Here is a 13207-nt window from a genome sequence, read left to right as displayed (position 1 = left end):
CTAACTCAACTTCCCATTTTCTTTTAATATTATGTAAACCCATATCTTTAATTTCTTTAAATATATTATTTATTCTTCCTGTAAAATGATCTAATCTGAAATAAAATCAAATTTATTTTATTTCAGCTAATTTCCAGGGCAACATATCAGTTTAACTTGAACTAAAATAACTAAAAATGAAATAAAAATGAATAAACACTGTATAGATATATAAAAAGAGAAATGCTAAAACATACTATTTTTTGTTTCTCGACAGTGATGTGTCCTTAAAATATGTTGTATAAAATTGAGTAGCTGTGTATTAATAAAACGATCACTAGTCCTCGGATCTGAAGCTGTTCACTATGAATAATCGGTACAGTAATTATTTGTAGAACACGTGACTGCAACTTTAATTCTTCATCATCATCATCATCGTCAGTGCAGTGACAGAATGAAGAGCAGCGCCACCCAGCGGCCGCTGCAGGAACACAAACACTGCTCTGATCTGACACTTGCTGTCTTTATCTTTGATTCGGCTGATCTTCCTGCGCGTCAGAGCGACTGTGATCAGAGAGACTCGCTGAACATCGAGACTCTCGCTGATGAATGTGATCGAGGACTGAATGAGCTCTGAAGGAGACTGTGACCTTCGGTTTCACATTTCTGCAATGACAAAAGCGACACACACACACACACACACCCGTCTCTACGACACACGGCACGCGCTTATCTTCTGCATCGTTTTTCTTCATCATCATCAGATCGACAACCGGCGTTTCTCCGCTGATGATGTCACGCGTTCAGCGGATCGAACCGAGTGAATCCGATGCTTCTGCTTGATCGGTTCTGATTCTCTTTGATCGGTTCTGCCGGTTCTGATCGTGATGCATCTCGCAGATTTCATCGCCGGTTCTGTCGGAGGTACGTGATCATGTGACTCTTCGGGGTTTCAGGGTCAGTTTTTCAGAACCTGATGAAGGTCAGTGTGTGAATGTGATCTGCATATATTTGGGCCGTGAGAAGTCAATTAAAAATGCTCACAAAAATAGGCAAATCTCAGATAATTTGCATATTCATACAGCATAACTGTAGATTCTGTTATTCTGCATTTGATTAGAGCTGAAGAATCATATTCATAATTGATGTCCATAATGAATGTAGTTTATGACGTGTGTGTTCAGGAGCGTTCGGAGTGGCGGTGGGGTATCCGCTGGACACCGTGAAGGTAAAACCATCATCATCTTCATCTTCATCTTCATCACATGCTGTATCCAGGTGTGTAACGGCTGTTGATGTTGCAGGTGAGACTCCAGACGCAGACTCATGATTCTGGCGTTTGGGAATGTGTGAGAAGAACCTGCAGAACCGAAGGAGTGAGTATCAGACACACAAACACTTAAAGCCAGCATGAAACAGAAGTCGAGTGTAACAAAGTTCGTAGATAAAGAAGAACAGATAAAGGCGAACGTTAAACATAACTTTAATTCCAGCCACACAAACATAATAAAACATAAAATAATATCCAGGCCTGGTCTTCTCTCGTCCTTCACTGTCGTCGCTCCTCCTTTTATGCTTCCGGAGCTCCTCCGTGAGAGACTCGAGGCCGGTGCACCTCGCAGGTGGAGCTCATTATCTCTCGCGTCACCGGCCTCGCGGCTCTCGCCCGCCCTGCTCGCCACATCGAGCTATTGTGACGTATATCAGAGTGAAACGCTTCACAAACAAGAATAATGTAGGGCGGGGCTTGATTTTGTTTGTGGGAATTGATTGGATGGTTGTGGTTTGCTATTGGTGGCTCTCATGTGAGTGACAGTTTGCCCCGCCCTCATCATCAGAGAAGAGAAGAGATGTCGCGGTTATTCTGAATGAACATGAATTTAAAGTGGACCTATAATGATCGTTTCACAAGATGTAATATCAGTCTCTGGTGTCTCCAGAATGTGTTTCAGCTCAAAATCCCCCACAGATCATTTATTATAGCTTGTCAAATTTGCCTCTATTTGGGTGTGAGCAAAAACACGCCGTTTTTGTGTGTGTCCCTTTAAATGCAAATGAGCTGCTGCTCCAGAAGAGGGCGGAGCTTTAACAGCTCAACAACAACAAAGCTGGAGAATCTCACGCAGCCAAAATGACGAAAGTGTTCAGCCTTACATTGTTCAAACCGGAGTCGACACTGATGGAGAGACTCAGGAAGAAGTTACAACTTTTAGACGTTTCTGAATGGTTAGTGGATAAATTGATGTAGTTGCTGTGGAGTTGATTCAACTCATCCACTAGCATGTGCCGTCATGTTCATCTTTTGTGTTGAATTGACCCTCGTTTGTGAAGCAGTCCGGCGTAAAATGACGGCATTTACAAAAACAACTCTTCCTCTTCTCTAAAGCAGCCCAACATGGCCCCGCCCCCTTTGTTGAGTGTTCTCGGGGGCGGGGTTTATGTAAATGTTAGGGTTTGTGATGTCACTAACCCTGGAAGAAGCTCGTAGTCCTTAAAAGGTGATTTCTGTAAAAGAAAATATCTCTCTTTGCATTGAACTTTGAGCGTCGTAACTTTGCAGATGTTGTTTATGATCAAACAGCAACATTACACACTAACTAAAGTTAAAAAAATCAAATCATAATCAAGGACCTCTTTAACACAATAATGGTGTGTTTCAGGTCAGAGGTTTCTATCGAGGGATGTCGATGCCGGTAACCACCGTCTCCATCAGCTCCTCTCTGGTTTTCGGCACTTACAGGAACGTTCTTCATTACCTGCATCAGATGCGGCACAGAAGCGCAGCGGATCCTCACCATAAAGCTCATATTTTTCTGTCTGGGTTCGCCGGAGGCGTCGCTCAGGTGCGCTTCATCCCACGCGTGTTGTGTGTCACTGCATGTACTGTTTAACTAGCTGCGTTTGTTCTGGTTCCAGGTTTTGGTGATGTCACCCGCAGACATCGTGAAGGTCCGTCTTCAGTGTCAGATGGAAGGGCGGAGATACAGCGGTCCACTGCACTGTCTGCTCAGCATCGCCCGCGGCGAGGGTCTGCTGGGCCTCTATAAGGGTTCTGCTGCGTTAGCCCTGCGCGACGGACCCTCCTTCGCCACCTATTTCCTCACTTACAACACCATCTGTGATTCGCTGTCTGCAGAGAACCATCAGCCAGGTAAAATCATTCCAACCTGAACTTATAAACACATCAGAATGTATTCTTATTCAATACATTTAAAGGGGCTGTATGTGAGAATTTTCTTGCATTAATCGCTTTTATTGGCATTGTGTGAACAGCTTGTAATGAAACTTAAAGTGCACCTATAACGCTTCTTTCACAAGATGTAATATCAGTCTCTGGTGTCTCCAGAATGTGTCTGTGAAGTTTCATACCCCACAGATCATTTTGTGTACTTTATCACTAGAAAGAATTGAAATAACCCATTAAACATGAAAGTATTATGCAATCATTGAAGACGTGGATATTTTGTGCCTTTTGGCACAAAGTCGAGTTAAGAACCATAGAGTTCACTAAAATTGTTGTTGACCGTCTGGTGTTTTCAGGCTGGCCGGTGGTTCTTCTGGCCGGTGGCGTGTCCGGTATGTGCGGCTGGGCCATCGGGACGCCCATGGACGTGATCAAGGCCCGTCTGCAGGTGGACTATGTGAGCGGCCGGCGCTACAGAGGATTCTTTCACTGCATCGCACACAGCGTGAGGACCGAAGGCGTATCCGTCCTGTTCAGAGGCCTGACGGTAAACTGCATCCGCGCTTTTCCCGTCAACATGTCCGTCTTTGCCACGTACGAACTGGTCGTTCGCTTCCTGCGTTCAGCGTCATGAAGGTCATGGTCAGATCTTCTCTTTGCACAATAACGTTTGTGTTCCACTGTGAGCTGCAGAAGCTCATGAACCAGAGTGAATATGGATCATCTGTATTAATATATATTTGAGTGTTTTGCAGTGTCTACCTCCAGATGCGTCTGCTGAAGAGCATCATGTATGTTTAAGGGTTTGGATTCAAACTCGTGTGCTTTTTTTAACTATTCCTGTCATTTCCATCCAGCGTTTTTTATGCAATATCCCAAAATGAGCATAGAAATGGGTGGATGGAAACATATCATGTGTTAATCAGGTTTAACCCTTTACTAACTGTCGCACAAACTGTGTTTAATCTCAGTTGTATCTCAATGTGTTGAGCTCACATTAGGGATTTACACATTAACGCACACACGCTGTCAGATATGCATATGTTTTCAAATGAACCGTTTACGCAGCCGAATGTTCACAGAATCAGTAGTACAATAAACGTCATTTACAACATCTGTGTCTGTTTATTCAACACAGTTGGCGTCAGGTTTATTAGACAGTGAGTTCATCTCTCTGTGGTTGATCGGTGTGTGCACTGAAGGATCCGTCGTTTCCTCTAGCAGTTGAAGCGTAGTTTCCGCGGGGTCATGAACTGTCGGACGGTCTCGTCTGTCACCAGTTTGCGTCTCTCCTGATGCGCGGCGATCATGGGCTGAAGCGTCTCGATCAAACACTTCTTCAGTTCGCCGGTGAGCAGAGCGCCGCTCCTGTAGTCCTGAAACACAACCGGGCGAATTTAGAGATTTAATTCGTATTTTGTTGTTTGTGGTTTTAGCGAGGTCTGACGGCATCAGTGTCTGATCTCACCTGTCTGATCTTCTCCAGCTGTTCATCGTCTTCCAGAAAGAACGTCAGATACATGAAGGAAACGTCCACGTCTGGATTCCCACCGAACTTCCTGTGCTCCTCTACTGTGTCCTTTCCGCCGGAGAACGCGTGTTTGTTGACCTGCAGCAGAAAGAGCTTGTGTGATTCTCTGTCACGCTAGTTCGTTCATAATACGAGTGAAGAAGCACCTTGTTCTTGATCTGCTTGGGCGTGTCTGTCAGGAAGATGGAGGAGTTGGCGTCGCTGGCGCTCATCTTGGTCTGAGCGCCCTGAAGCGCCGGGAAGAACGTGGAGTGAAGCAGAGCGGGTTTAAGATAGCCGATCCGAGGAGCCACATCCCGCGTCATCCGGAAATATGGATCCTGAGGGACAGAGGATCATGTGACGTTCAGTAGCATCACTTCACACTAGCAGTAGTTGTACTGAGTTTTTGCTGCATTTACACAGTTTTGACCACCAGGTGGTGCCAGCCTGAAGTGTGTGCAATGCTAGTGAATAATTTTATAAGCTTGGGGAAGATGGATCTGAGCGTCTCACCTGATCGATGGCACACGGAATGAGACACTGAACGTCGTTCCTGTCGCTGAAGATCTGCGGGAAAGAGTTACTGAAGGACGGAGCAGCTTGAATGGCTGGGAAACTGATTTTACCTGCGGACACACACGATTAAACTCCGACTGACGAACACTCGTTCAAACACTTCTGACAGAAGAAGAGCGCTGCTCACCGATACAATCACTGTCTGTGAATCCAAAGATGCCTTTGACCTGGTTAAACGTCACGTGCTTCTGAACCTTCACGACGTTTCTGTAGAACGAAGGACTCGCCCTGTTGGAAGAAACACATTCACAGTAAATTCAAGTCAAATTTATTTATACAGTACAGTTTCAAAGCAGCTTTACAGAAAATCCTGATGTTAATGTTTACAATATCTTAGAGCTGTGTGATTAATAGTTACATTTTGAGAACATATAAACAATCAATATAATAATAGCACTTATTTCCGTATGCAGATGAGATGCGGTTATATAATAAGTGCTTATATCCATAAGCAGATGACATGTAATTATATATTATTAATAGCACTTATATCCATATGCAGATGAGATGTAATTATATATTATTAATAGCACTTTTATCCGTATGCAGATGAGATGTGGTTATATATTAATAATAGCACATATCTATATGAAGATGAGATGTGGTTATATATTAATAATAGCACATCTATATGAAGATGACATGCGGTTATATATTAATAACAGCACATATATAATTGCATGTCATCTGGTTATGGATATAAGTGCTGTTATTAATGTATAATTGCATGTCATCTGGTTATGGATATATTATTAATAGCACTTATATCCGTATGCAGATGAGGTGTGGTTATAAATTAATAATAGCACTTATATCCATATGCAGATGAGATGCGATTATATATTAATAATAGCACCTATCTATACGAAGATGAGATGCGGTTATATATTAATAATAGCACATATCTATATGAAGATGAGATGCGGTTATATATTAATAATAACACATATCTATACGCAGATGAGATGCGGTTATATATTAATAATAGCACATATCTATACGCAGATGAGATGGGGTTATATATTAATAATAGCACATATCTATACGAAGATGAGATGCGGTTATATATTAATAATAGCACATATCTATATGAAGATGAGATGCGGTTATATATTAATAATAGCACATATCTATACGAAGATGAGATGGGGTTATATATTAATAATAGCACATATCTATACGAAGATGAGATGCGGTTATATATTAATAATAGCACATATCTATATGAAGATGAGATGCGGTTATATATTAATAATAGCACTTATATCCATATGCAGATGAGATGCGATTATATATTAATAATAGCACATATCTATACGCAGATGAGATGCGGTTATATATTAATAATAACACATATCTATACGCAGATGAGATGCGGTTATATATTAATAATAGCACATATCTATACGCAGATGAGATGGGGTTATATATTAATAATAGCACATATCTATACGAAGATGAGATGCGGTTATATATTAATAATAGCACATATCTATATGAAGATGAGATGCGGTTATATATTAATAATAGCACATATCTATACGAAGATGAGATGGGGTTATATATTAATAATAGCACATATCTATACGAAGATGAGATGCGGTTATATATTAATAATAGCACATATCTATATGAAGATGAGATGCGGTTATATATTAATAATAGCACTTATATCCATATGCAGATGAGATGCGATTATATATTAATAATAGCACATATCTATACGAAGATGAGATGCGGTTATATATTAATAATAGCACTTATATCCATATGCAGATGAGATGCGATTATATATTAATAATAGCACATATCTATACGAAGATGAGATGCGGTTATATATTAATAATAGCACATATCTATATGAAGATGAGATGCGGTTATATATTAATAATAGCACATATCTATACGCAGATGAGATGTGGTTATATATTAATAATAGCACATATCTATATGAAGATGAGATGTGGTTATATATTAATAATAGCACATCTATATGAAGATGACATGCGGTTATATATTAATAACAGCACATATATAATTGCATGTCATCTGGTTATGGATATAAGTGCTGTTATTAATGTATAATTGCATGTCATCTGGTTATGGATATATTATTAATAGCACTTATATCCGTATGCAGATGAGGTGTGGTTATAAATTAATAATAGCACTTATATCCATATGCAGATGAGATGCGATTATATATTAATAATAGCACCTATCTATACGAAGATGAGATGCGGTTATATATTAATAATAGCACATATCTATATGAAGATGAGATGCGGTTATATATTAATAATAGCACATATCTATATGAAGATGAGATGCGGTTATATATTAATAATAACACATATCTATACGCAGATGAGATGCGGTTATATATTAATAATAGCACTTATATCCATACGCAGATGAGATGCGATTATATATTAATAATAGCACATATCTATATGAAGATGAGATGCGGTTATATATTAATAATAGCACATATCTATATGAAGATGAGATGCGGTTATATATTAATAATAGCACATATCTATACGCAGATGAGATGCGTTTATATATTAATAATAGCACATATCTATACGAAGATGAGATGCGGTTATATATTAATAATAGCACATATCTATACGCAGATGAGATGCGGTTATATATTAATAATAGCACATATCTATACGAAGATGAGATGCGGTTATATATTAATAGCACATATGTATACGAAGATGAGATGGGGTTATATATTAATAATAGCACATATCTGTATGAAGATGAGATGCGGTTATATATTAATAATAGCACTTATATCCATACACAGATGAGATGCGATTATATATTAATAATAGCACATATCTATATGAAGATGAGATGCGGTTATATATTAATAATAGCACTTATATCCATATGCAGATGAGATGCGGTTATATTAATAATAGCACATATCTATACGAAGATGAGATGCGGTTATATATTGATAATAGCACTTATATCCATATGCAGATGAGATGCGATTATATATTAATAATAGCACATATCTATACGAAGATGAGATGCGGTTATATATTAATAATAGCACATATCTATATGAAGATGAGATGCGGTTATATATTAATAATAGCACATATCTATACGCAGATGAGATGCGGTTATATATTAATAATAGCACATATCTATATGAAGATGAGATGCGGTTATATATTAATAATAGCACATATCTATACGAAGATGAGATGCGGTTATATATTAATAGCACATATCTATACGAAGATGAGATGGGGTTATATATTAATAATAGCACATATCTATACGAAGATGAGATGCGGTTACATATTAATAATAGCACTTATATCCATACGCAGATGAGATGCGATTATATATTAATAATAGCACATATCTATATGAAGATGATGCGGTTATATATTAATAATAGCACATATCTATATGAAGATGAGATGCGGTTATATATTAATAATAGCACATATCTATACGAAGATGAGATGCGGTTATATATTAATAGCACATATCTATACGAAGATGAGATGCGGTTATATATTAATAATAGCACATATCTATATGAAGATGAGATGCGGTTATATATTAATAATAGCACATATCTATACGAAGATGAGATGCGGTTATATATTAATAGCACATATCTATACGAAGATGAGATGGGGTTATATATTAATAATAGCACATATCTATACGCAGATGAGATGCAGTTAAATATCAATAATAGCACATCTTTATGTGAAGATGAGATGTGGTTATATATTAATAGCAGCGCTTATATCATATGCAGATGAGATGCGGTTATATATTAATAATAGCACATCTATATGCAGATGAGATGCGGTTATATATTAATAATAGCACATATCTATATGCAGATGAGATGCGGTTATATATTAATAATAGCACATATCTATATGAAGATGAGATGCGGTTATATATTAATAATAGCACATATCTATATGAAGATGAGATGCGGTTATATATTAATAATAGCGCATATCTATATGCAGATGAGATGCGGTTATATATTAATAATAGCACATCTATATGCAGATGAGATGCGGTTATATATTAATAATAGCACATCTATATGAAGATGAGATGTGGTTATATATTAATAACAGCGCTTATATCATATGCAGATGAGATGTGGTTATATATTAATAATAGCACATCTATATGCAGAGATGTGTTTATATATTAATAATAGCACATATCTATATGCAGATGAGATGCGGTTATATAATAATAATAATAGCACATCTATATGCAGATGAGATGCGGTTATATATTAATAATAGCACATCTATATGCAGATGAGATGCGGTTATATATTAATAATAGCACATATCTATATGAAGATGAGATGCGGTTATATATTAATAGCACATATCTATATGCAGATGAGATGCGGTTATATATTAATAATAGCACATCTATATGCAGATGAGATGCGTTTATATATTAATAATAGCACATCTATATGCAGAGATGTGTTTATATATTAATAATAGCACATATCTATATGCAGATGAGATGCGGTTATATATTAATAATAGCACATCTATATGCAGATGAGATGCGTTTATATATTAATAATAGCACATCTATATGCAGAGATGTGTTTATTAATAATAGCACATATCTATATGCAGATGAGATGCGGTTATATATTAATAATAGCACATCTATATGCAGATGAGATGTGGTTATATATTAATAATAGCACATCTATATGCAGAGATGTGTTTATATATTAATAATAGCACATATCTATATGCAGATGAGATGCGGTTATATATTAATAATAGCACATCTATATGCAGATGAGATGCGTTTATATATTAATAATAGCACATATCTATATGAAGATGAGATGCGGTTATATAATAATAATAGCACATATCCATACACAGATGAGATGCAGTTATATGTTAATAACAGCGCTTATATCCATATGAAGATGAGATGTGTCTATATATTAATAATAGCACATATCTATATGAAGATGAGATGCGGTTATATAATAATAATAGCACATATCCATACACAGATGAGATGCAGTTATATGTTAATAACAGCACTTATATCCATATGAAGATGAGATGCGGTTATATAATATTAATATAGTAGCAGATGAGATGTGGTTATATATTAATAACAGCACTTATATCCATATGAAGATGAGATGCAGTTATATAATATTAATATAGTAGCAGATGAGATGTAATAGCGCCACCTATTGTCTGCACTGACACACAACATGAAGACAATGCAGTAGAAAGACATGAGCAGTTTTACCCCATATACTCCAGATCAGAGAAGATGAAGGTCTTGTCCAGGTCGAATCCGCAGGCGATGATGTCTCTGGCGTTCTCCACCGCATACCGATGGCAGTCCTCCAGCGACAGGTCCTTCCACAGGTACTTCTCGTCATCCGTCATCTGAATGACCAGAGGGACGTCGAACACGTCCTGAAGCCACCTGAGACACAATGGACACCCGTCAGCGGCAGAACTGACTGCAGACTCACGCTGGACACGGATGACACTCACTTAGTGAAGATGAAGGGGATCAGGTGACCCACATGCATGGCCTCCGAGGACGGCCCGCGGCCCGTGTACAGATAGAAGGACTTCTGCTTCTCGTACGCGTCCAGGATCTGATGCATGTCCCTGCCCATCAAAACATGTCACATGATCATCACCCAGCCTAAGAGTTTAGAAAGACCCCATTTATACTGTGAAAAATTATTATAAATACGCATAAAAATATTTTTGGAAAATGTTTCTATTAAGTTACTTTATTATTATATACTTTCTGTTAATTTTTTATACTCACTATAGAACTGTACTATTATGTGTATTTATATTTATTGTCTAATATTTATTCACTTTTATTATTTATCTATTTTAATCAATACTTATCTATTTACTTTAATCTATATTTATTTATTTAAACTATTTAATCTTTAAAATATGTAATTTTTATTTATTAGTTGTAATCTATTTGTGTATTTCATTCTGTCTTATTTGAAACTATTTAATTTAATATTTTTTTTAATCTAATAAGTAACATATTTTAATCTTTCATTTATTTATTTGAAACTATTTAATTGTTTAAAAATGTATGTTTTATATTTTATTTATTAGTTTTAATATATATCTATTTTTATTTTAAACTATTCATTTTAATCTATTTATTTATTTTAATATATTTTAATCTGTTTTTATTTTATTTTTTAATATAATAGTAATTTATTTATTTGTTTTTTAATCTATTTACTTAAATCTATTTTTTTATTTAAACCTATTTATGTATTTTAATCCATCTTTTATTTATTTGTTTTAATCTAATTATCTATGTACTTATTTGAGTTTATTTGTTATGATGCACGTCCACTTCCTTCCCAGTGTTGGACTGCTGTCCAGTGTGTGTGTGTGTGTGTGTGTGTGTGAGATGCACCTGTGTGAGAAGAAGATTCCTCTGCGCAGGAAGCGATGTGGCGTTTTCCCCGTGAGTCGAGCGATTCTGTCCACCAGCTCCTGATCGATCTTACTGCTGCCGAAGCGCACTGACAGCAGCAGATCCTCATCAATGCATTATTCACACATGAAAACATGCTCAGAAATCACACACACACACACACACACACACACACACACACAGAGGATGAGGATCAGAACACAAACTAACCGATGAGTTTATCGTAGTCGACTCCTTTGGCGCTGCTGGTGGAGACGTTCCACGGATCCACCTGATCATCTCCATCATCATGATCTTCATCGTTCATCACAGCGTCCGTCGGTGGGCGTCCGGCCTGATAGTCCTGACCGGTCAGCTGTTTATAGTCCGCCTTCATCTTCAGCAGTAACTGGACAGCAGCGTCAACATCAGCCTGCAGGAGCACAGTCACATGACCAGAAGTGAGAACTGATTCAGCTTCAACATCATGAAAATATATATTTCTTTACAATAAAACATTTAAAAAATAGATACATAAAAATGATGTGAAATGTGTTTGTTTAGAGGAAAACCAGTAAAAATGTAAAAATTAATAAAAAAAATTATTAAAAAAAAAATAATTAAATAGATTACAATAAATAAAGATAATACAATAAATAAACATTTGAATAAAAATAGATCAATAAAAATTAGATTCCAACAAGCAAATAATGCATCAATACAGTGCAAATTTAGATTACAATAAATAAAAAAATACATAAAAATTTGATTAAATGAGCTAACAAATAATGCATCTAAAAGCACAATTAATCTATTTACAATAGATTACAAATAGGTAAATAAGCAAATAAATAATCCATCAGTACAGTGTTATAATGAGTAGAGGGGAAATGTAATAACATAACGTTATATTTTCCGAATAATATTTGTACATATTTATATTATTTTAGCCTTTCAGACTCACTTTATTGCCCTTCTGAGCTTTGATTTCTCTCACTGCGTCTCCCTGAGCTCTGAGCTGCTCATACAGAGCCATCGGGTTCGAGTCTGCCGACATCTTCACATGTAACACCTGTAACATATGTAACACACACTGAACATGATGACTGTTACATTGTGACATGAATCTCCTCACTAACACATGCTCTGCCGCATGTCAGCCTCTAAACACCGATCTGAGATCAGAGTCATGAGCAGCGCGCGCACGAGTAATGATGACAAGTTAAATTCAGTGTTAAATAGTAATGAAGAATAAACAAACGTACCGGTTTGTGTTGATGATTCAATTCATTCAGCTTGCATCAGACTGACTGTGCCAGTGTCACGTGTCACACCGATTACTGCCCTACCGGAAACATTCGATCCACGTAGTTCCGGTCGCATCTCTCACACGTCACTGTCAGTGAAAATTATTGTTATTAAACACAATTCTATTCCTACTCTATTTTATTTAGATAACGGAAATACATACAAGC

The 13207-nt window shown here is 36.8% G+C and overlaps 2 protein-coding genes across 2 annotated transcripts; one reads left to right on the top strand and one right to left on the bottom strand.

The window, feature by feature from the left end:
* Window positions 1–167: 167 nt before the first annotated feature.
* Window positions 168–4277, top strand: slc25a47b (solute carrier family 25 member 47b). Its single transcript, XM_048192066.1, has 6 exons — window positions 168–903; window positions 1164–1207; window positions 1284–1355; window positions 2640–2822; window positions 2896–3130; window positions 3520–4277. Exons 1-6 carry the CDS (start codon window positions 867–869, stop codon window positions 3795–3797), a joined length of 849 nt encoding a protein of 282 aa, XP_048048023.1. The 5' UTR covers window positions 168–866; the 3' UTR covers window positions 3798–4277.
* Window positions 3217–13129, bottom strand: LOC125269208 (tryptophan--tRNA ligase, cytoplasmic). The gene is made up of 11 exons (XM_048192060.1): window positions 12998–13129; window positions 12697–12804; window positions 11964–12165; window positions 11733–11841; window positions 10823–10942; window positions 10569–10751; window positions 5380–5480; window positions 5190–5302; window positions 4841–5014; window positions 4632–4772; window positions 3217–4539 (listed from the first exon to the last, which is right to left on the bottom strand). The coding sequence occupies exons 2-11, from the start codon at window positions 12787–12789 to the stop codon at window positions 4381–4383; spliced, it is 1395 nt and encodes a 464-aa protein (XP_048048017.1). The 5' UTR covers window positions 12790–12804; window positions 12998–13129; the 3' UTR covers window positions 3217–4380.
* Between the last annotated feature and the right edge of the window lie 78 nt (window positions 13130–13207).

Source organism: Megalobrama amblycephala, linkage group LG5, assembly GCF_018812025.1.
Source record: "Megalobrama amblycephala isolate DHTTF-2021 linkage group LG5, ASM1881202v1, whole genome shotgun sequence".
NCBI lineage: Eukaryota > Metazoa > Chordata > Actinopteri > Cypriniformes > Xenocyprididae > Megalobrama > Megalobrama amblycephala.
The sequence above is the reverse complement of the archived record's forward strand: the minus strand, read 5'-3'. Positions and strand labels throughout refer to the sequence as shown.